The sequence below is a fragment of the Dermatophagoides farinae genome, chromosome 10 (genome assembly GCF_024713945.1).
Source record: "Dermatophagoides farinae isolate YC_2012a chromosome 10, ASM2471394v1, whole genome shotgun sequence".
Classification (NCBI taxonomy): domain Eukaryota; kingdom Metazoa; phylum Arthropoda; class Arachnida; order Sarcoptiformes; family Pyroglyphidae; genus Dermatophagoides; species Dermatophagoides farinae.
In genome coordinates, this window is record NC_134686.1 from 2083109 (window position 1) to 2107369 (window position 24261).

The 24261-nt window shown below is 30.7% G+C and overlaps 4 protein-coding genes across 7 annotated transcripts; all 4 read left to right on the forward strand.

Moving 5' to 3' along the window:
• The first annotated feature begins 1514 nt into the window (after positions 1–1514).
• On the forward strand, positions 1515–5021 carry LOC124491080 (exostosin-1a). 2 transcript variants are annotated; one of them, XM_075734754.1, is made up of 8 exons: positions 1522–1749; positions 1842–2515; positions 2589–3036; positions 3122–3379; positions 3460–4012; positions 4073–4233; positions 4298–4389; positions 4453–5021. In XM_075734754.1, the coding sequence occupies exons 2-8, from the start codon at positions 1858–1860 to the stop codon at positions 4701–4703; spliced, it is 2421 nt and encodes an 806-aa protein (XP_075590869.1). In that variant the 5' UTR covers positions 1522–1749; positions 1842–1857; the 3' UTR covers positions 4704–5021. The 2 variants fall into 2 exon arrangements, with proteins under 2 accessions (XP_075590868.1, XP_075590869.1); XM_075734753.1 differs by having other exon boundaries at positions 1515–2515.
• A 99-nt stretch (positions 5022–5120) lies between these two features.
• Positions 5121–8092, forward strand: Rnf11 (Ring finger protein 11). Its single transcript, XM_047053687.2, has 3 exons — positions 5121–6747; positions 6803–6963; positions 7046–8092. Exons 1-3 carry the CDS (start codon positions 6481–6483, stop codon positions 7215–7217), a joined length of 600 nt encoding a protein of 199 aa, XP_046909643.2. The 5' UTR covers positions 5121–6480; the 3' UTR covers positions 7218–8092.
• A 366-nt stretch (positions 8093–8458) lies between these two features.
• LOC124491077 (uncharacterized) lies at positions 8459–14921 on the forward strand. Of its 3 annotated transcripts, none has more exons than XM_075734751.1 (14): positions 8459–8991; positions 9737–10344; positions 10409–10504; positions 10691–10791; positions 10864–10930; positions 11027–11052; positions 11121–11221; positions 11307–11686; positions 11765–12281; positions 12345–12468; positions 12546–12588; positions 12659–12941; positions 13001–14093; positions 14172–14921. In XM_075734751.1, the coding sequence occupies exons 2-14, from the start codon at positions 10220–10222 to the stop codon at positions 14477–14479; spliced, it is 3264 nt and encodes a 1087-aa protein (XP_075590866.1). In that variant the 5' UTR covers positions 8459–8991; positions 9737–10219; the 3' UTR covers positions 14480–14921. The 3 variants fall into 3 exon arrangements, with proteins under 3 accessions (XP_075590866.1, XP_075590867.1, XP_046909642.2); XM_075734752.1 differs by lacking the exon at positions 8459–8991 and adding an exon at positions 9289–9633; XM_047053686.2 differs by lacking the exon at positions 8459–8991 and having other exon boundaries at positions 9368–10344.
• Positions 14922–16359: 1438 nt separating this feature from the next.
• On the forward strand, positions 16360–23938 carry LOC124491190 (uncharacterized). The gene is made up of 8 exons (XM_075734755.1): positions 16360–16968; positions 17078–17397; positions 17468–21548; positions 21609–21694; positions 21754–21902; positions 21970–22064; positions 22123–22225; positions 22294–23938. The coding sequence occupies exons 3-8, from the start codon at positions 17490–17492 to the stop codon at positions 23838–23840; spliced, it is 6039 nt and encodes a 2012-aa protein (XP_075590870.1). The 5' UTR covers positions 16360–16968; positions 17078–17397; positions 17468–17489; the 3' UTR covers positions 23841–23938.
• The last annotated feature ends 323 nt before the right edge of the window (positions 23939–24261 follow it).

The following is a 24261-nucleotide window of genomic DNA, read 5'->3' on the forward strand; positions in this document are numbered from 1 at the left end:
CCAGTAAGAAAGAAAAAAAAATGGAACAAATATTGATACAAACACGTGACACGTATTATTATATTGGCGATAAAGATGATTATTATGAAATTATTCAAAGATTTCATTTGAACAATCGTCATGGTTATGTGGTTAGTGATGATGATGATGATGATTATATGGTGGTGGTGGTGGCGGTGGTGAATGAACGACGACGACAACAAAAAAAATGGAGAAAAGATAGAAATGGGTTAATTGATCCCAATTTTTTTATGATTTTTTTTTGTCGTTTTTCAATGATGATGATGATGATGGTGATGGTTGGCTAGTGGTATTCAAATATTCACAACAACAACGAAAGAAAAAAAAACCAGAAACATGGACTCGACTTAATCGACGAGAATGGATAGAAAAAAAATATAGCCAAACATCACGTGTGTGTGTGTGTATGGAGAGATGTGGATGATGGTGATGTTTTTTTGTTTCATCTCCAGTTATGATGATCATAATAATAACGTTTTTTTTTGCCTTCATTCGTTCGTTCTGTTAAAGATAATTTATGTGATTGTTTTAGTGTAGTGTTTTTTTTTTCTTCTTTACTGTTGTTGTCGTTGGTTGAAATTTTGAGATGTGGATCGTAAAAACAACAAAATTCCACTACTGCCATCACCAATAGGAAACAATAATAACCACCACCACCAGTTCAATAACATCACATGATGATGATGATGATGATGATGACAATGACCTTCATTTGGATTCAGAATGAATTTGATTTCATATATATGAAAACACGTGACATTGTGATTGTGATTGTATGATATCAACCGATCAACCATACTAATAATTCTAAATGGTCCATTATTCTATATAGAGCGAGAAAGAATGAAAACAAAACAATGCATGTATTGGAATCAAAGAAAAAAATGGTAATTTCAAGTTTAGTAATATACATACGGGACACTTGAATGAATATATGAAGATTCATACATTGTTTACGTTGATAATGATAATGATGATGACGATGATGACCTTGCCCCTTTCACGAGACAGTTTAATTGCTTTTTCTTCTTCTTCTTCACTGGAACAGTCGATTTGTTTTTTTGGTATCGTTTTTTCAGATTCAATTATTAAATTCCACAACATGAGGTTTGTTCAAATCAAATGACGACGATGATGATGATGATGATAAAATACAAAGTTTTATTATTCAAAAAAGAACAACAACAACAAAACAATATGGGATTAAAGGATTCAGGTTTTTTTTCATTTTTTTTTTTTGGCGGGAATACAACAACAATGGAATACCACATTGCACATGATTCAAAAAAAAAAAATTCGAATTAAATTTAATATATAAAATTTAGAAATGCGCATGCGCATAAAATTCTATGGAATTTCGTTTTTTTCGTTACTCAATATTTATTTCTGGAACACTTACGTTTCCATTCTTGTTTCATTGCTCTGCTCTGCTCTGTGTGCAGTATATATTTATCACATACTCACATGTGGATAATAAACTCTCTCCATACAACTAGATACAGAGAGAGAGAGCATGTATGTGTGTGTGTTGTATTAAATGTGATGTTTACATTAAAATATTACAAATACAAAGTCAATGATGATGATGATGATGAAACAATTTATATTCTGTTGATTGCTTGATGGTCATTTAGTTATTGATCATTCATTCAATCAATGAATCAATGTTGCCGCTGTTGTTGTTATTCAATTTTTCAATGAAGAATGATGAATCATTGTGAATATTTTGTAAAAGAATTTTTCAGAATAAAAAAAAAAACAGCAAGCTAAATTGAATTTTTCATTTTTTTCTCTTCATTTTCCGTATCAAACACCAACAGCAAACGCGACTAGTCAATGAAAGCCATAAAACGTTATATTTGTGTATTATTTACAATATTCATTGTATATATTGTTTATCGTTCATTATTGTTATTATTGATTAAAAATGATCCAAATGGATATTTTAATATTTGGTTTCGTGACCATTGTTCAACAACAATATTGTCGAATGATTTACAAAAAAATTTTACATTACCATCGATATCATTATTATCATCGAAAAAAAGTTATTATCAAATGGAGAAATTTTTTATGGCCAAAAAACATTCCATGACCAAATCAGATGATGATGATATGAATGACGACAACGATGTTGATCATGATGATGATCATAAGACCGGATTAAATTGTAGAATGGATTCGGATTGTTTTGATTTTAATCGATGTCCACATGGTGATGATATTCGTATATACATCTATCCACATGATAGTGAACATACTAGTGTTTTATTTCGTAAAATTGTTACATTCATCAAACAATCTAAATATTATGAATCGGATCCAAATAAAGCCTGTTTGTTTATATCCAATATGGACACATTGGATCGTGATCGTCGTTCATATAATTTTCATAAATATTCAATAGAATCATCGATGGATAAATTATTACTACATGAAGGTCGTAATCATTTAATGTTTAATCTTTATTCTGGTTCATGGCCAGATTATGTTGGTATGATTGTTTATTGATTATTTTTTTTGTTTCAAAAGACTAAAATTTATCTTCTCTTTTTTTCTTGTTATAGAATTGGATTTTTCCGGAATCGAATATCCAAAATATGCGATATTGATTAAAGCATCAATGTCATATGAAAATTATCGTCCAGGTTTTGATGTATCGTTTCCATTATTCATGGAAAATCATCCTGATCGTGGCCCACAACAACAACAACAACAACAGCAACAACAACAATTCCAAAACCATCGTCATCATGATTATAAAATTAATAATGGCCTAAATAATAAACCAACAATGATTGAAACCATAAACGAAGATAAAGTTAAATCAACAAAATATCTAATGGTATTCAAAGGAAAACGTTATACATACGGTATTGGTGGTGAAACACGAAATTCATTATATCATCTTCATAATGGAAATGATATTCATATCTATACAACATGTAAACATGGTAAAAAATGGAAAGAATTTGTTGATGAACGTTGTGATCAAGATAATGCTGAATATGATAAGTAATGTGATGTTTTTTTTATGAAAAAAAAGTTGATTCAAAGTTTTCAAACTTTAAAAATTTGTTTTTTTTTCTCTTCTTGTTAGACATGATTATCAAATAATGATGAAAAATTCAACATTTTGTCTAGTGCCAAGAGGTCGACGATTAGGATCATATCGTTTTCTTGAAGCATTAAGTTTTGGTTGCATTCCAATCGTCCTTAGTAATTCATGGGTATTACCATTTAGTGAAATTATTGATTGGCCATCAGCTATTGTTATGGGTGATGAACGTCTTGTATTTCAGATTCCTGATCAGATTCGTTCATTATCACGTTTTGAAATTGAATCAATGAGATTACAGTAAGTTTTTTCTTATTGTTGATTATTATTGGTATATTTGATTAATTAATTATCATCCATCCATTACAAACAAAAAACAGAGGAATATTTCTATACAATAATTATTTCTCATCAATCAATCGAATCCTGATGACAACCATATCGATAATTGAAGATCGTATCAATACACATTGGTGTCATGAAACATTCCTATGGAATGTTGCCAATAAATCACCACTTACACCATTATGGATAGATCAACGTTATAATAATATGATTGAATCATTTCCACAATATGGATCGATGATGATTGATAAACATGGTGCACGTGGTTTCACTGCCATTATTGCCGTATCAAGAGTTATTTCATATTATCAATTGAATAAATTTCTACGTGCAAGCTTGTTGTCATCGAAATTTGTACGACGAATCTTAATATTATGGTCATTACGAACGGCTGTATTTAAACAATTGTTACATTTACAATCAACACATCCGTCCCTTATTTTGATTGAAATATCAACATCAACCAATAATAATGAACAACAATCAACGATGAATAATAATCGTTTTACTTGTTGTTTTAATCATACTGCCGTTACAACAGATGCCATATTTCATTTTGATCCAGAAAGTAATCTTATTACCGAAGAAGTATGTTGATGATTATTATTTCAAACATTCGATTATCATTTTATTCATTTTTTTTTACAGATTGATTTTGCCTATCTAGTTTGGGAATCATTCTCCGAACGATTGATTGGTTTCAGTGCTCGTGATCATTATTTTGATAATGCCAAAAACCAATGGACCTATACATCAAAATGGACAAATCAATATTCAATCATTTTATTCGATGCAGTTATCTATCATAAGTGAGTTTTTTTTTGTTGTTTAAATGAAAATGAATAACTTTCTAATCAATCATTCATTCAACAGGTATTACAATTATCTTTATTATGAACATATTTATTTGAAAAATATAAATTCCACTTGGAATTTCGATGAAGAATGTTCTGGTTTAGCATTCAGTAAGTATATTATCATATCATATGATTAAAGTTAACATTTCTAATCCATTTGAAATGAATTAGATTTTCTCATCAGCCATATAATACGTGAAAGTCCATTGAAAGTAACACAGAGGAAAAAAACCATTTCCGGTGGCACATTATTCGATTCATGGTTAGCGTGGATTGATCGAAAATCTTGTTTTCAAAAATTAATCAAATTCTATGGTTATATACCGTTGATAAAATCCAAAATTCGTTTCGAACCATTATTATATAAAGATGTTGTTAGTTCTATGCGTAAAAAATATCGTAAATTAGAAATGATTGTTTGAAGAATGATAATTTTGAAAGGTAAAAAAAAACGTGGCCAGACAATCAATCGATCGGAAAACATTCTCATGATTTTTTTTTTTTGATCAAGTTGAAGTTGTTAATAACACTGTGTTTTTATGTTGTGTTTATTTATTCGTTTTTTTTGTGATATTTTCATTCATTCAATTCTTCAATCATCTTAACACCTTACACATTTTTTTTGTGACAATATTCTTGTCATCATCATCATCATCTTATCATCTTATTATTTATAAATTAATTAAAAAAAAAAAAAAATTTTTTTTGAATTTTAAACACAGAAAAAAATAATAATAAAACGCATGCGTCAACAAGAGCAGCTGAGCATCGAATTTCGTCGTCGTCGTCGTCGTCAACTTTGATGATTGGTGTTTGTGTGGTGTCACCACTATCGAGCCATATTATTATTATTTGTCTCTTTATTGTTTGTTGTTGTTGTTGTTGTTGTTGTTATGCAGCCACAGCAGAGAAGCATTTGTTGTTGTTGTTGTTGTTGTTGTTGAATGTCTGAAATTTTGTCTTTTTTTTCAATCTTTTCTTCACACAAAAACAACAAAGAAAAAAAATTGAATGCGTACATTTGAATATAATCATCAAGCAAAAATAAAAGATGTTAAAGAATTGAAACAAAAGTGTGCTGTGTGTGTGTGTGTGTGTGTATGTTCTGGTGAAGGGTTGCGTGTGTCTGTGTGATGATATTATCATCGGCAAAAATTAAAAAAACCTTCAAACCGATCATTGAACTAAAATTTGTGTGTCCATTTAGTTTTTGTTTTTCTTTCGGGTAACAACTAACCACAGAGAAACTCGACAACAACTTTCAAGATAATATATTCTTGCTTGTGATAACAATCAATATCAATCAATGATTAATGATGATCGATAAATGATTTGGCAAATTAAACTTCAAAACACACACACACACACACTGACAAACACCCATGGTCATTCTGTTTGGAATCTTTTAATCAATCAATCAGGTTATGTTCAAGTGCGTAATGAATTGCTTTCATCATCATCCATTGTCATCATCATCATCATCGTTATTATCGATTCGTGGCCACCATATACCACCGTGTATACGACGATAAACAATTGTATTACTCATATCGATGATAACATTGTTAAATTAACACCATCATCATCATTGTGTGTGTGTGTGTGTGTGTCGAAGCAATTTTTCTATTACGTTGTTGTTTTTTTTTTTACCAAAAACAAAACAAAACAAGAAAAAACTTCATATCTTTGAAAATATTTGTCAACAATTGACAAATTTTTTTTTTGTGATACAAACAAACGAAAACAAACAAAAGTATTCGTCTTCCGTCATTTGTCGTCATTATCATCATCAACAACAACAACATTGAACCCTTTTTTTATGGTTTCTTCACTCGATTGGAAATTTCTTTTCCAAAAATCTCATTAATCATCATCATATTGATTGAATTTCATTAATTCTAGTTTTCAATTTAATTTGTGATTTCTTTTCTTTTTATTTTTTTTTTATATTTTCGAAATTCGAATTCTATTTCTATTCGAGTTTAATTTGTTTTGTTGATTTTCATTGGTTTTTTTTTCATTCTTTTCTCACTCACACACACAATAATTGTAGTTTTTGTTTTTTTGATTTTATTTTATTTTCGATGTTTGTTTTTCTAATTTCAAAAAATTTGTTTTTGTTTTGAATTTCAAAACATTTTAAACACCCACACCCAACATCCAATACACACACACACACTTAAAAACCAAATAATAATAATGGGCAATTGTCTTAAAACAGTGTCATCACATGATGACATTTCATTATTACGTGATAGTGCACCAACTGCACAACGTGATTCTTCGGATCATTCATCATTGGTGGCCAATATAATTAATACAGCAGCAATACAACAACAACAGCAGCAGCAGCAGCATCAAGCACAGACACATTTTGCCTTGGATTTGGATGGTAGTCGTGTGTCAACAACACGTAACAATATTGTTAATGCTATTATGATTGGTGGTACACAACAACAACAACAGGTAATTGATTTGTTTGAAAATATGATCATTTTAATTGAATTTTTTATATTTTCAGGAAAATAATACTGGATCAACATTATTATTTTATCCATCACCAAATGTTAGCCGTCAAGCAAATCAATTGACCGAAGAGGAACAGATAAAAATTGCACAACGTATTGGTCTAATACAACATTTACCCACTGGATCATATGATGGTTGTAAAAAGAATCGAGAGTAAGTATATTGTTTGTTTGTGGAAAAAAAACACTTGATGATAATAATGATTTTTTTTCAATGACCAAAAAAAAACAAACAGATGTGTGATATGTATGATTGAATTTTTAATGGATGATCCAATACGTTTTTTACCATGTATGCATATTTATCATACAAAATGTATTGATGATTGGTTAATGCGTTCATTAACATGTCCATCATGTATGGAACCAGTTGATGCGGCATTATTATCAGCCTATCAAACAGATTGATTGATTTATTGTTTTGTAATTTTTTTTTTCGCCGAACGAATACTATCACTGTGTATATTGGGGGAAAAACAAACGAAGATATTGGATTACGGATTTCTTGTGGATGGTGGTTAAGAGAACAAAACGAAACAACTATAAAATCGAATCAATTTTGATTGGATTGGATTCGATAAATTTTTTTTTCTAAATTTGTAAAATCATCATCATCATAGATTTAGCAATCAATTTTATTCATTTTTCCATACGAACACCCATACACACACATCATTATCATATATAGAAATTTTTATTTTTTAAATTTTTTGCATTTTGGATCTGATTATGAGAACACACACACACATTATCATCAACATCATCATCATCGCAACATCGATTTAAAGAATGAACAAATTCAGCGAAATAAATAAAAAGAAGAAGAAAAAAAATATGATAATAACTTATCCATCATCATTCTAGTCGATTTGAATTTTTTTTTTTTTTTTTATTTTTTTTCATTTCTGTTTTTATTATCACATCACCATCACCAAGCAAACAAATTGATTCATCATGAATGAAAAAAAAACAAGAAAATGTGTCACTTCATTTATGAACACACACACACACACATCCTCTTTTTTTTAATATTCCAAATTACAAAAAAAAAACACTGATTGACCAACCATCAGAATACACCCACACACCCGTCCAACACCAAATAATGATGATGATGATGATGAATCAAACAATGAGAATTTGAAATGATTGGAAATCAACAACAACAGCAACAACAACAACAAACTATCATCTTGATTTAATATTTCATTTGTTTTCAATATTCGCTGAAAGAATCATTTTGATTTTAATAATAATAAAAATAAAAACAGAAATTTGAATTTGATTTTCTCATACGAAATTTTTTTTTTTTTTTTTTTGAACAAAAATTGATTGATTTTTTGTTTTTTGTTTTTTCGAATTGAACCATTTTTTTGATTGATTTGATATCACCTGATCATGCGTGTGTGTGTGTGTGTGTGTGTGTGTTTTGAATCGAATCGAATGTTTGATTCATATGTTCGATTGACTACATTTTGACCATGTTTTTTTTGCGCTTCAATTAACTGACTGGCATTGATTTGGATTGAAATGAAAACAAAAATTTTTACCACAATCCATTATTTATTCTCTAAGACGACGACAACGACGACAAAAATTGATGTAATAATCCTTATAATATTTATCCGTCCAGGTTTGTTTTCAGATAATTTTTTTTATCATAATCTTATCATAATTGTTATTATTAATTTTCCATGAGTCTTAATCAAATAATGATGATGATGGTGATGATGATGATGATGGCAAATTCCGAAAATAATCATCATGAGTTAATAAAATAAAATGACAGTATCAATCAAGTACCATTTTATTTTTTATTGATAATCATAATGATGATGATGATTACTCTGTGTAGTAATGGTTTGGTTCTCGAGAAAAAAAATTAATAATTTTCTAGCTATGATGATAAACTAATGATATTAGATTACATTAAGCAACAAACAACAATACAAGTCGATTGATTTGATGAATTGAATTTGTTTCGACCGTTTTTTTTTCTGTTGCCCGTTACGTTTGGTTGAATATAAGAAGATTCTTTATTTATTTTGTTTTCCATGTTAATCACCAAATGTGTGTGTGTTTTTTTTTCAACACGGACGTTTCCAGATTTAATCTCCGTCATCATCATCATCAAGGGTATATTGATCTTTCAACTCTGCAAAACAGTGAACAACAACACAGGGTAAGTTCATTTAATTTCATCATTACATCAATGATGACAAACAACACAGTCAGGGTTATTAGAATGTTTCATTGATCCAAAAAATAAAAAATAAAAATAAAAATAATGAAAACTTTTAGATTTTTATTATGAATGAACAAAATTTAAATGTTCATTCATATATTATCACTAGTAGTAGTAGTAGTAGTAGTAGTAGTAGTGGCGATGTCCTGTAGGTATTTTACAAAATCACTCAATAAATGGACACAGCCCAATCATATGTGTGTGGTAGAAGCAAAGAGAAAAACAGTTGAATTTATATTTATCAACAACAACAACAACAACAACTAAAAAAAAAACCAAACGAAATGACGTGTGTATACAATAAATAGCACACATAACAGTAATTTTTTTTTCGTTTTAAAAAAAACTCCTTACCAAACAATAAAAAAAAATAGAGAGAATTTTTGATTGGCAAAAACCAAAAAAAGCAAAAAGCAAAAAAAAAAAATTAACCAACCAATAAATGCAGCAATAAATATTGCAACATCACACACGCACACACACACACACATCCATTTTGTTGTTTGTTGGCGTCATATGTTCACAATAATATAAAAGTGGTGACATTTAAACTTTACAAATGTGATGATGATGATGATGGTAATTAATTTCAATTGATTGATCGATTGATTCGCTTTTTATATTGGTAATCTAATATAACATTTGAATTTGAATTTCATTTTTTCCTATCATCATTTTATAGCTTTTATTTTGTCAAAGAACAAAAACACAATGTCATTTGATCGCACGTCCAACTAACCCAATATATGACAACGACGATAATCATCAATATAAACATTAAAATAACGACCAATTGTGATTTGATTTGCTCATCATCATCATCAATAATCAATCAATACTGATATCAATATTGAACGTTTGTTTTTCTTTTTTCTTTTTTTTATGCCATCCGAATATCAATAACAAAAACAATGATGATTCATGATTCGAATGAAAATTATCAACAACATTGATAAATGGATATGAATATATGAATATTATGATTTTGTCGTTTGATTTACAATTTCATTTTCTCTCCATAAAGTGAACGTGAATTTTATGAATTTTTATTCTATTCTCTATTGCATATGATCATCATTTGTAAATTTTATGAAAAAAAAACTCTGCATTTCAAATTATTCCATTCCATTGGTGATTTCAATAGCTGTGAAAATTAAAAAAAAAAATGTCACCATCCTTTATATTATTATCATTATCATCCATCTTTGATGTGGCATTCATCATCATTTTTTTGATCATTCCATTTGGCCATACATTGGATGGTCCAAATATTTGTACAAAAAATGAAACGTATGTATTTGGAAAATTGTTTTCTGTGGTTTTCTTTTTTACTAATCAAAGTTTTTTTTCCCAGAGTTCCAATTAAATATGATATTCAAATTCCCAAACCACAAGAGATACGTACAGTCGGCTGGTGTTTACAGATACCGCCTAGATGTCCAAAATTAAAGTACGTTTGGTCATCGTCACCATCTTCATTATTATTATTTTAATTAACAACAATTTTTATCTATAATTTTTTAACCAAAATTATATTGAACCTATGTGTGAATTTCCTTTTTTTATCTTGTCGGTTTCCTGTTTGTTTCATTTCTTGGAATTTTTTTTTTATTTTGCTTTTTATACAAATGTATAGAGTCGTTTATCGTATGGAAACGGTGACCAAAATTCGCAATGAATCACGTATTTTGGAACATTGTTGCCATGGTTATTATGAAGCTAATGATAAATGTTTACGTAAGTATATCGATAACTAATATATTTGGATTGATTGATTGCTAATTTTTTTTTTGTTTTGTTTTCATTTAGCCATTTGTAAAGATGAATGTGTTCATGGAAAATGTATTCAACCAAATGTTTGCCATTGTGAACCAGGGTATGTGTGTGTTGTGATCGGATAAATCTTTTTCGGTATTGATGAAAACCATTTATTTTTTTTCTTTAATTTACAAACGATCAATTATCGCATTAGTTGGGGCGGTGAAACTTGTAATAAAAGTAAGTTTGATTGATTTTTTTTTCAATTTTTAGAAATTGAAAACATTTTTTTTCGGTTGATTAATTAGACTGTCCGAATCGTCATTATGGACCAAATTGTGAGAATGAATGTAGATGTGAAAATGGCGCCATTTGTAATCCGATCAATGGTGATTGTTCATGTCCACCGGTAAGTTTGTTTGTTTCGATTGTTTCAATGTTTCAATGAAATTTTTTTTTTTTTGTTTTGGTTCGCTTCCATTGTATATATATAGGGTTGGACAGGTATAAATTGCAATCAACCTTGCCCATCAGGACATTTTGGTTATAATTGTGTCCAATTATGTCAATGTGAAAATGGTGTTTGTGACCATATAACTGGTGTTTGTAAATGTAAACCAGGATTTAGTGGGGCTCTTTGTGACCGGAAATGCCCTGAAGGCAAACATGGAATTGATTGTACGAATTCTTGTCGCTGTCAAAATAACGGAACATGTGATTTCGTAACCGGTGTTTGCAATTGCCTTTCTGGTTGGTCTGGTTCAGCTTGTACTGAATCCTGTTCAATTATGGGACGTTGGGGGCCGAATTGTTCGAATGAATGTGAATGTTTTAATGGCGGTGTTTGTCATCCAATCACTGGAGAATGTCAATGGTTCGTTTTTGTTTTTGATGATGATGGTTTTTTGTTTATATTTTTCAAAAATTGATTTCATTTTTTCTCCCATTGCAGCTCTGCAGGCTATACTGGTAAAAGATGTGAAAATGAATGCCCTGATTATAAATATGGTCCAAATTGTTTATCAACATGTGATTGTCAGAATGATGCTCGATGTGATCGTATAAATGGTAACTGCATTTGTTCAAAAGGTTATGCTGGTAAAAGATGTGAACGTCGTGAATGTCCATTTGGTAAATATGGCCTTGATGATGGATGTAACAAACAATGCCAATGTCATAGCAACAACACGATTCGTTGTGATCCATTCGATGGTTCATGCAAGTGTAAACCGGGTTTCAAAGATTATTGCTATAAACAATGTTCACCTCCATATTATGGTGATGATTGTAAGAATGTTTGTGATTGCGAAAATGGTCTTTGCCATCATGTTACCGGGGATTGTATATGTAATTCCGGTTGGACTGGTGAAAAATGCCAAAAACCTTGTTTCGCTGGTACATATGGTATTGGTTGTGCACAGAAATGCATCTGTTTTGGTAATGTTCGTTGTAATCCAGAAAATGGTCAGGTATGTGATAATTTTAACAGAAAAAAAGAAAAAAATTCAAAAAAAATTTTGTTTTCATTTTAGTGTGATTGTCCGGCTGGATTTTCTGGCCTAAAATGTAATAGACCATGTCCACCACAAAAATTCGGTGAAAAATGTTCACAAAATTGTCGTTGTATGAATGATGCTGCTTGTAATCCTGTTAATGGTAATTATTATTATTATTATTTTAATGATGATGATGATGATGATGATGATGATGAATTTTTCTTTTTTTTTCATCAGGTACTTGTACCTGTCTACCTGGATTCACAGGGATTGATTGCAGGTAATAATTATTATCCATTATATAAGGTTGTGTTGTTGTTAATTTGATTGTTTTTGGTTGTATTTTCTAGCCAAAAATGTTCAGCCGGTTTATTCGGTTTGAATTGTAAATACCATTGTGATTGTCACGAAGAACATACAAAATCTTGCAATCATATCACTGGTGAATGTGTTTGTAATCCTGATTTCGAAGGTCCAAAATGTGAACATAAAAGTGTTTGTCCTTCGGGAAAATATGGCCGAAATTGTCTCCATAATTGTAATTGTAATGACGAACGATTATCGTGTGATTATAATGATGGTGATAATTGTTTCTGTCCACTTGGCCGCTATGGAAATCATTGCGAACAAAAGGTTTGAATTTTTTTTCATATTTATAAATTATAAGATGATTTATTTGATTTTATGATTAGTGTCGAAGTGGATCATTTGGAAAATCATGCATACAAGATTGTCCGTTATGTATGCATTCGAATCAAACATGTAAGATTCAAGATGGATCGTGTGTTTGTTTACCTGGATATACTGGTTTTTTTTGTGAAAAGATTTGCCCGGAAGGAAGTTATGGTTATGAATGTCGTCAACAATGCAACTGTTCATCAATGGGCGGACAATGTGATCATGAATCAGGCAAGTGTGTTTGTTATCCAGGATGGCAAACATCAACATGTTCGAAAATTTGCCCGGAGGGAAAATATGGTCTTGAATGTCAACAACATTGTAAATGTCAAAATGATGCCACTTGTCGTCCAACGGACGGAATTTGTTTTTGTAGAGATGGCTTTATGGGAACGTTGTGTTCGGAAATTTGTCCAGATGGTTTCTACGGCAATAATTGCTTAATGTCTTGTGAATGCCCAAAAGGAAATTATGTTTGTGATCCTGTTGTTGGATGTAAATGCAGATTGGGTTTTACTGGTGAAAATTGTGAAATGATTGAAGAAACGGTGGCCAGTGCACAGATTGAAGAATATTCAAGTGGATCATCATCAGCCGGTTATTGGATTCTTCTATTGCTTACAAGTGCATTAATGGTGACCGCAATGTTTGTGGCATATTATCGAAAACGAATTGTCGAACTAAAAGATTTACTTTATGTTGAATATTGTAATCGTCCACCATCATCGGAACCAAGACATTTTGATAATCCCGTTTATTCGTCAATGACAGGCACAACTAGTACAACGGCAACAAGTTTATTGAATAATAATATTCAACAGATCAATAATGGATTCACTGGGAAAAATACTAATCTTATGCATTCAAAATTGAATGGATTGGATAAATTATCATCGACCGCTTGTGGTGATGGTAGTAATAATGCTTCTTCATCAAATCAAAATTATGAAGTACCGCGTAATAATCTATATATGGACATTGATGAAGAAAAATCAAAAATATCGGATAAATCAAACAATTTCTATCATACAATCGATGAAATGAATCAGATAAAATCATCAAATGAACAATCAACAGTGGTGGCTGCCATTAAATCATCTGATGATCGTAAGTTTTTCTTTATTTTTTGTTGTCTAATTTTATATTTGTAATGTTGAAAACATTTATTTCTCTTTACACATATAGTAAATTTTTTACAACAAAATAGTGCTAATTCTAACATGAACGGAACTATGCGACAAGCATCTTTAAATGATTATGATATTCCACGGCCATCATCATCATTGATGATGACACCGCCACCACCTCCAATGTCGATTTTGAATCAGCCATTGCCGTCAATATCACCCCAACAACAACAACAGCAGCAACAACAACAACAACAATCGAATATAAAACCAACCATACATCAATATCAGAATCTGATTAAAAACAGTAAAATTAATGATATTGATGCCATTAAAATGGCTAATAAAAAATTGAATCAACATTAATGACAATGGAAAAATTTGGATCGAAAATTGGATTGCATTCTATATTTAAAGACAGATCTATCTATTCGATGGATTCAATCACATCACAACATTATTATTCATCGTGTCTATAAACAGAAAATATTCATCAACATGAATTTTATCATCATTGTGCATTTTTTTTTTGTAAAATTTTATCGATCTTATCGAAATCGAAATTGATCGAAATTTTTAAAAAATTCCATCCATCGATTTTTATATTTAATTTTTTTTTTTTGTTTGTCATTTGATTAGACAATCTCAATTCTTTTTTTTTCTATTCGTTTTCATTTTTCACCTGTGATATTTCTTGCATTGACAAAAATGCACAAAAATTCATTTTTTCTTTCTCTCTCTCTCTCTATAAATAATGATAAAAAAATAATTCTGACAATCAATCAAATAAAATTTTTTCAATTTTTTATTCTCAATTTTGTCAAAACTTAAATACCTCTATTGAATAGAGTCTATTGTAACCACTTTCTATTTCGACCGAGAATGACAATGAGATGTTTCCAAACGAAAATTCCGAGTCCGAGTGAGATACACACACACACACACACTGAACACACAAGTATTGCATCAGTGACTAAATATAAAATGATCATTGTAATCAAATAGAATAGTTCGAAATTGTCCAGTGACAATTGATTAATTATCATACAAATACAATTTTTTTCAAGAAATATTGTAATGTTGTTGACAAATACACTACCATATTGGTGACCTGGACGTGATTATCAAGCACAAATTTTTATTTCCATTGGTTAGCTTATTGGCCCATTAATGATCGATGTCATCGAAGCAAATAATGACATTGAAGCTCCAATGATGGTTTTATCATCAAAAAAATCAAAAAAAATCTGACAACAATTTAAAACAATCCATATTTGAAACAATCAATCAATCAATGAATGAAATCTTGGAAGATCGATCATGCTCAATTCTTGTTCGAATATATTGATTTAATATATGTCAACAAAAGTTTCTTATAATTAATTGGAACAATGGTTCCATTTATAGTATATTTATATGCTAACATTAGAACCGAATAAGTATTCTTCTTTTTTGCTGTTCTATTTATTTCCTTGTTTATTTCTCTTCTGTGTATTACTCAGCATTATTATTTCATCAATTCTCGTAAAGTCAAACGGTTTTTATTATTATTTCCATTGGTGGTTGGCCCATTGATTTGAAAAAAAATTTCCATCACCTCTCACCTATCCAGGCGTACAAAAAATAACCCTACGCAACTTTTGTAAAATACAATATCTTTGTAAAAAAAAATTTCTTTTGTTATTATTATTTTTATTTTATTTTAACACATTGTTTTGTGAATGTTTGTTGAATATAAACAACAATACAGCATACATATATAAATGTTTAATAATTGAATTATGAACTATTTGTTACTGTATAAATATTGTGCTGTTATTATATAAATACGTGTATTAATTTCTTTACAGGTAATGGCTCCGATAATCGAACTATTTTATAGGTTTTTTTTCAAAAAAAAAAAATCGAAAAAACATTCGAAATGACAAAAAAAATCCAATTTTTCATACATTAAAAGTTTGTTGATTTATTTTTTAAGTACAAATCGGAAAAAATCTTTCATGTATGCAACATCATCATCACCAGAATTGGTAGCGGTATTGCCAATTTTTTTTTTTTTTTTTTTGCATGTTTGCTTCTCTTTAGTAAAAAAAAAACTGGCAGTACCGTGGTCGTAATTTGCGAGAGTATAGTAGTAGTAGTAGTAGTATATACACATTTAATCTAAATGCCGCCAGGTATTTTTATTCATAAAAAAAAAATGTTCATTTCATTTGGAATAAAATATAATGGAAATGGTTGATTATTGTTGTTGTTGTTGTTGTTGTGAATCCACCACTCATCATCATCATCATCGTCGTGTATTCACAATGTAACACAAACACTTATATTGATTGTGCCCTTTGCTCCTAATTTTATTTCTCTCTCTCTCTCTTTCTTCACATTTTCAGGATTTTTTTTTTCGATGTTATTGATCATCATCATCATCATGACGACAATGATATGATCACACACAGACACACACACACACATTCTCTCTTTATATATTATTTTTCAATGTTTATATTTGTGTTTGTGTGTGTGTGTTTTGTTTTGCTGTCCAAAATATGAAAACAAAAAAATGAAAATGATGAGAATTTATTCTTAATTCTGTTTTAGTGTGTGTGTGTGTGTTGTAGAGAATTAAAAAAAAAATTATTATTCAATTGCAATAATATTCCACTACTCAACAACACTCACCTGTAATGTGAAAATTTATTTTGTTTTTCGTTTTTCGTTTTTTTTTTTGGAGAAAAAAAAATTCAATGTCAGAATTGGCCATATGATATCCAAAAAATGTCGATGATATTTTAATATCGAATCAAATGAATTTTGCCACCACCATTTATTGTCTCATCATTGCACATTATCATAAGGTAATAATGATCATTCTAATTTGCATAAAAAAACACGTTTTTTATCCAAAAAATTAATCTTGAATTTTTTTTCTTACTAAATCAATCAAAAAATTTTTCGACTACAAAGAATAATAATAAATAAGATCTACATATTGATCAATCAATCAATTGAATGTTTGCCATTTCGTCTGCCAATACAATCCATTTGATACATACATACATCCATTGATTATGATGATAATCGGATATTATTATTATTATTATCTGGAATTAATTTGACAAATTTCCTGTGTGTGTGTGTAAGTGTGTGTTTGTTTGTTTTTTTTGTTCAATTTGAAATGTGTGTCATTTATATTGATTTATGAGTCAATAATCGATGATTTTAAAATAAAAAATAATTTTCATCAACAAATAATTATCTGGATCTACAATACTTAAATGATAAAGGTAATATCTATTGGAAACAATATTTTGGTCCATGGAAAATAATTTTTTATTTTTCATTTCATATATATAGACATTAAATGTTCAACTGAAATATGGATGATGGAGGTCGATGTCTTCTTGATGTCATCAATGATCCTCAATTATTACAATCATTTTTGGAAAACAATAGTAATAACAATAATAATAACAATAGTGGTACACAACAGCAAACAAATTCAAGTGCAACAACAACAACATCAACAACATCGAATGCTGTTGTTTTTACTAATACTGCCATCACATCTAATGTCATTGGTAATAATCCATCATCAAAATCAATTATTCAATTACAGCCACCAGGGCAATCATTATCATCAGCTTCGACATCAATTATAATTAATCAGAATAATAATAATAATAATAAAAATGATTCGATATCGTCGTCTATTATCACTACGACTACGACAACGACAATTAATCAATCGTCAACGTCATTATCATCATTATCATCACCTGCCGCTATTACGATGGTCACCAATGCAACACAACCTGCTATTATATCCACAACTACAAATATTATAAATAACAACAATCCCGTATTGACTATTCCAAAAACATTAACATCGCAGATTCTTGTGGCAAATTCATCTTCGATGGCTGCCACAATAACGACAACACCAACACCAACAACAACAACAAAACCAGTACGAGCTAGAAAATCAACAACCATTGCGACTAAATCTAATAATTCTGGTTTTTCATTATCGAAAAATCATGTGACAAATATATTGGCAACGCAAACACCAACTACAACGATCTCTTCGATTTCGGGTATTCTTGGTTCATCAGCCATAGCGACTAGTATTCCATCAAATATTGCTATGGCTGCGGCACCAACAACATTTCTTAATTCGGCCGGTCTAATACCATTAACATCACTTGGAGCTAATGTTGCTGTAACTGGTGGTGGTCTGACATTTGCCGCTGGATCACCCATAACTACAAATTTAATGAATGTAGCCGCATCATCCAACAATGTACGACATCCATCTACATCGACAACAGGAGCATTTGTTTCAGCAGCAACAGCTGCTGCACCACAATTTCAATTAGGTCCAAGACCTATGACTGTGTTACCTCAACCATTTATATTACCGGGTGGTTTACAGTTAGCCGCAAATGGATCGAATAATCAAGGTCAACAACAATTTGTATTTGCTCGTCCATCAACATTATCTCATCATCAACATCCATCGACTGGATCACAATTATTACAGATAATCCAAACATCACAAGGTCCACAATTAATTGCACAAGCACCGCCACCACCAATACAAACACTTGCCACATCGAATAATAATCTTCAAACTATAAATATTCAACAACAACAACAACAACAACTGCTATCGTCAACAATATTGACGCCAACAACGACGGTGGCTGTTACAGGAAAAAATTCCAAAATTTCAAATAAACAGATATTACCGAAACCTAATTCTGGTTCATCATCACGAAATTCGAAAAATAATAATAATTCACAAAATATTAAATTCATTCAAACACCAACAGCCGTTGTCAGTACGGCAACAACTTTTCCAACATCAACAAATCCAGGTACTACACAGTTTTTATTGAGTGGTAGCCATCATAGTACAGGTGTCGGTGGTCATCAGAATCAACCACAAGTTATTGCTGGACCAAATGGTACATTTTTTCTATCGAATAATTTGCCCGGACCAACAACAGCAACACCGTTCGCAACACAGCCACAATTATTATTTCCAAATCAACAATTATTAGCAATTAGACCAACTGGTCCTGGTTCTTTGGCCGGACAAACACTATTTGTAAATCCGAATGCATTGACTAACGCATCAACAACAACAACAAATAATAATAATGATCATGGAACATTAAATCAATTAACAATTCCTAAATCATCATCATCATCATCAACTATGACTGCAGCACAACTAAATCATATCTTATTGAATCAAAATACATCGACAACACCGATTGTTAGTCAATCAAGTGGATTAACAGCCCTTCGAACAGGACAAACACCAGGTAATCTAATTATTCGGCCACAAATAATTGGTCAACCATCACCACTACCGCCAACATCATCGTCAACAACGGCAGTTACAAATAATTCAACAACACCACAATTAATACAAATACAAACACCAAATGGACCAATATTACTTTCGGTTAATCTAAATTCCTCACAACAACAACAACAACCGTCACAACCTCAGATACAGCAACCACAACCGCCACCACCACCACTACAACAACCACAACCACCTCAAACAATTCAAATTGGTAATACTTTATTTTCATTAACAACAAACCCGATTAGCCATCAACAACAACCATCAATTCCGTTGAATCTTGGTGGCGGTGCCGCAACATTACCACAAACGATACTCACTAATCAAATACATCAGCAGCAGCAACAGCTCGCAACCTCTCATCATCATCAAGATTCATCAACTCAAATCCACCAGCAGCAGCAGCAACAACAACCGATTCTGTCTTCATCGAACAATAATAAAAAAAATCAAACGACGAAACCAAAAACACAGAATAATCCAACAACCACAACAAAAGGCCTTAATCTAGCAGATCTCCTTAAAGAAACTGGTATATTAACTGATTTTAGTCCACCAACATCACCTGTACCAACTACACAAACAAAAGATAATAATAGTGCCACTGTTCTGGTTGATCCATCAACGGCGATAAGTGGTACACCATTACCACCATCATCACAATCACAAACCGTATTGATGGTCTCAAATCCTCCCAATTCGAATCTATTTCTAGCTCATCAACAACAACAACAATCACATCCGAAGAATTTGACAGCGTCAACAACAACAACAACAGCGGCAACAACTTTAGTTCCACCATTACAATCATCACAAACACAACAATTAAGGATATCATTAACACCGGATGGAACTATTGTATTATTATCACCAAATTCAAATACTTTATTACCAACAACAACACCACCACAACAACAAAACCAGAATATTAATAATTTGACTGCCAAATCGATGATTGGTCAATCTAAAAATAGTAGTAGTAAACAACAACAATCATTGATGAATGATAATTCCAGTGGTCTTGGATCATCACAACCATCACCGGATTCGACAACACCAAGTATCGATGCTGGTGGAACATGTTCATCGCCATCGATTATTACAACACAAACACCACAATCATTGGCCATACAATCATCGATTAAAATGTCTAGCAGTATTGATTCATGTAATCAAAAATTGGATAATAATGTCGATGATTCAGTTGTATCAAGTTTATCATCAACAAATGTTTCATCATTAAAACCATCGATATCATCATTATCCACATTACCTACAACGACGACGACAACAACAGCATGTACAGCCGATACAAGTTCAATTCATCATCATCATCATCATCATCATCATCAATCGATAAAGCCTAGTCAACCTACGACAACGGCTGTAGTTATATCACAACAGCCAACATTGCCTATAATGACTAGCGGTCAAACAACAACACAAACAACAACATATACAACGGTTTTGATTCCTGGAACAATAATGTTTTTAAATGATAAACGTATACCAATTGCAACATTGAATCGTACGAATCAAATTGGTGAACTAATGCAACGATTAGATAACCAAATCAAGCAGCAACAAAATTTTGTACAACAAAAAGATTTACAACAAGAATTACAACAATTACAGCAGACATTATCATTGATACAATCACAGCCAATCATACCGAATCAAATACCGCAGATAAAAATTTCGGATAAAGTAGCACAAGTGTTGCAATTATCAACATGGTCAACACAATCGGTTACACAAATTAAAACATCACTAGCAACGATTGCTGCCGCCGTTGTTAATCATCAATCGATTACAACAACAACACCGGCAACGACAACAACAACTGTTACGACCACTTCAACAACGATGACAGTGATGAATAATACAGTACCGACTACAGTGAAATTTGTTCTTGGTCCAAAAATTCTTGATTCAAATTCCATACAATTAGTACATTCAATTTCAAATCCTTTAATTCCATCTTCATCACCATCGACGACGACTTTGATACAAACGGCAACTGGAACAGCAGCAGCCATTCATCAATCGGATGCAAAAGTATTTTTTATTCTCGTTTAAACATTTCATTTCAATTTTATTGTTTTTTTTTAAATTTAGACAAAAACTACACCACCAACACCACCAGTGGCGACAAATCCGGTGATTGTTAAACAAGAGAAACCAAAATCTAATATTCTTAAAGCGTAAGTTACTGATGAAAAATTATTTAAAAACAATTCTAATTGCAAACAAAAAAAAATAGGATACAATCACAATTACATGCCGATCAGAATACGGCATTACATCCGGATTGTCGTACACCGTTTCGTTCACGTGATGATGCTTGTAAACGACTATTACGTTATCATGTATTTGATCAACAACAATTGTCAGAAAAACAGATGCAAAAATGTAATGTTTTTTCATTCAATTCAATTCAATTTGATTTTTATTCAATCTTTTTTTCTCGCTCATTTAGTTGATGAACTTTTTGAACAAGCATCACAAACATTGTTGTATAAACGTAAACAATTATATGATAAATTTCGTTTTCTCATCCTAAAAGATAGTATGGTTAGTGTGTTTCAATATGGGTTTGAAAATTTTATTTTAAAAAATTAATTAATTCCAGAAATCTTCACCTTCTTCTGAACAAATAATGGTTAATCGTATGATTATAAATGAAGAAACGGTTGCATTAAAATTGGATAAAGAATTGGTTGCATCAGGTGGTGGTATGTATTTTGTGGTATGGTTAAGAATTTTATGTAAATTTTAAAACTTTTTTTTTCTCTTTCAATAGTTTTAGATTTACCACCTTTACCCGAATGTTGGCTTGATTCACCACCATCACCACCGCCACCACAACAACAACAACAGCGAGACAATCAAAAGAATGAAGAAATTGGACAAAAACATTCATTTATTGATGATGCTGATGAATTTATGAAAATAGATTATTTTAGCAATGAAAATTTAAAACGAAAATTTGAAGATGATTCTGCAGCCGATTTTCTATTGGAATCAACCGCGACGACAACAAATTTATTTTCCAGTTCTGAATTAAATTCAGATTTGAATGCACTTTGCGATATTTTTGATGAAGAATCGATTGTCGATCAATCGATGGTGAAGAATGTTAAATTGATGTCCACCAATACTAATGCTGAAGATAATGATAATGATGTTGATAAATTAATTAAATTAGATTCATCTTCAGATATGAATAATGATTCGACTTCATTTCTCGAGATAGACGGTTTAGAGGATGATGATCATCATAATGATGATAATAATAAATCATTATTAAGATGTAATCAAAACTTGGATTCAAATACAACAACAGTTGCAGCCATAACGGATGTTGTTGATGATGATGATCTTGAAGCATTATATTCAAATATTACCGATACAAATGATTTGATTGGTAATAATCATAATTCATTATTATGGCCAAATGATTCAAATAATCATCATATGCTCGGTTCGACAGCCAATTCATTGTCATCATCACATCATCATCATCATCATAGAAATCATGATCATTTTCTTGGTCGATCCACATCAACTAGTGGTGGTTGTCAATCATCATCATCATTGTCATGGTCAACACGTTCATATGGTAATGTTAATGAAACGGAAGCAGCTGTTGCTGTACAATCAATTATTGGCGATAATGATGTTGACAATAATATGACCACAGAAGATCATAATGATAATAATAATGGTGCCATGGATTTTTCCAACCTGGAATTATCGGATAATGTACATGATGTTATAACAACAACATCGGCGACAGCATCAAATAATCATTTCGATGGTGAAGATGATGATTTATTTGAAAATCATCAACAATCATTTGATTCAGATAATAATGGAAAAGAATCTAATATGACTATTAGTAGTGCAACGAATTTTGCCAATGCAAATATTATGACCAATAATAATAATAACAATACATCGGCTGCTGATATGCAAATGAATTGTGCCATTAAAAGTATAATGATGCCTTCAGATTCTTATTATATGAACAATGATAATATGTCATCATCATCATCATCAATGATGAATAATAATGAAATGTCATATCAAAATCATCATCATAATTTGCAACAACAAACATCGATGATGATGTTATTACCATCATCATCATCATCGTCTTCTACCACAGCAAATATGATGACGAATAATCATCATCATTTTTCATCATCAACAGCAACATCAAACAATTCAATGATGACAATGATGATGATGAATAGTTTTGCTATACCATCAACAACAACAACAACAACAACAATGTCACATATAAATGATCCAATGTTGGATGAAGCTGTTAAAAGTATTCTATGAAAAACAATTGACAAAACAAAAAAAATATGACATCCAAAAAAAAAAATAAACCACAACAAAAAACAAACTGTGATCCAAAAAAAAAAATAACAAATATGTTCTCAAACAGAAAAAAAATACAAAATATGTACTGAATTGAAAACCAAATATAAACTACACAAAAAAAAATATATTCGTAAAAAAACATTGACATTTGATCATCATCATCATCATCATCGTAAATAATGGACATTATTCACAAATGTATAAATTATTATTCAATTTTGTATTTTTTTTTTTTTTTTTTTTTGCTGAGCATTTAACATTTCAACATTATTGTGCACACATCACCACCCCCCCCACCACCATATCTATTAATGTTTTTTCTATTAATTTTTGTATTATATATATGAATTTTAATTTTAATCACACCGAAAAACAA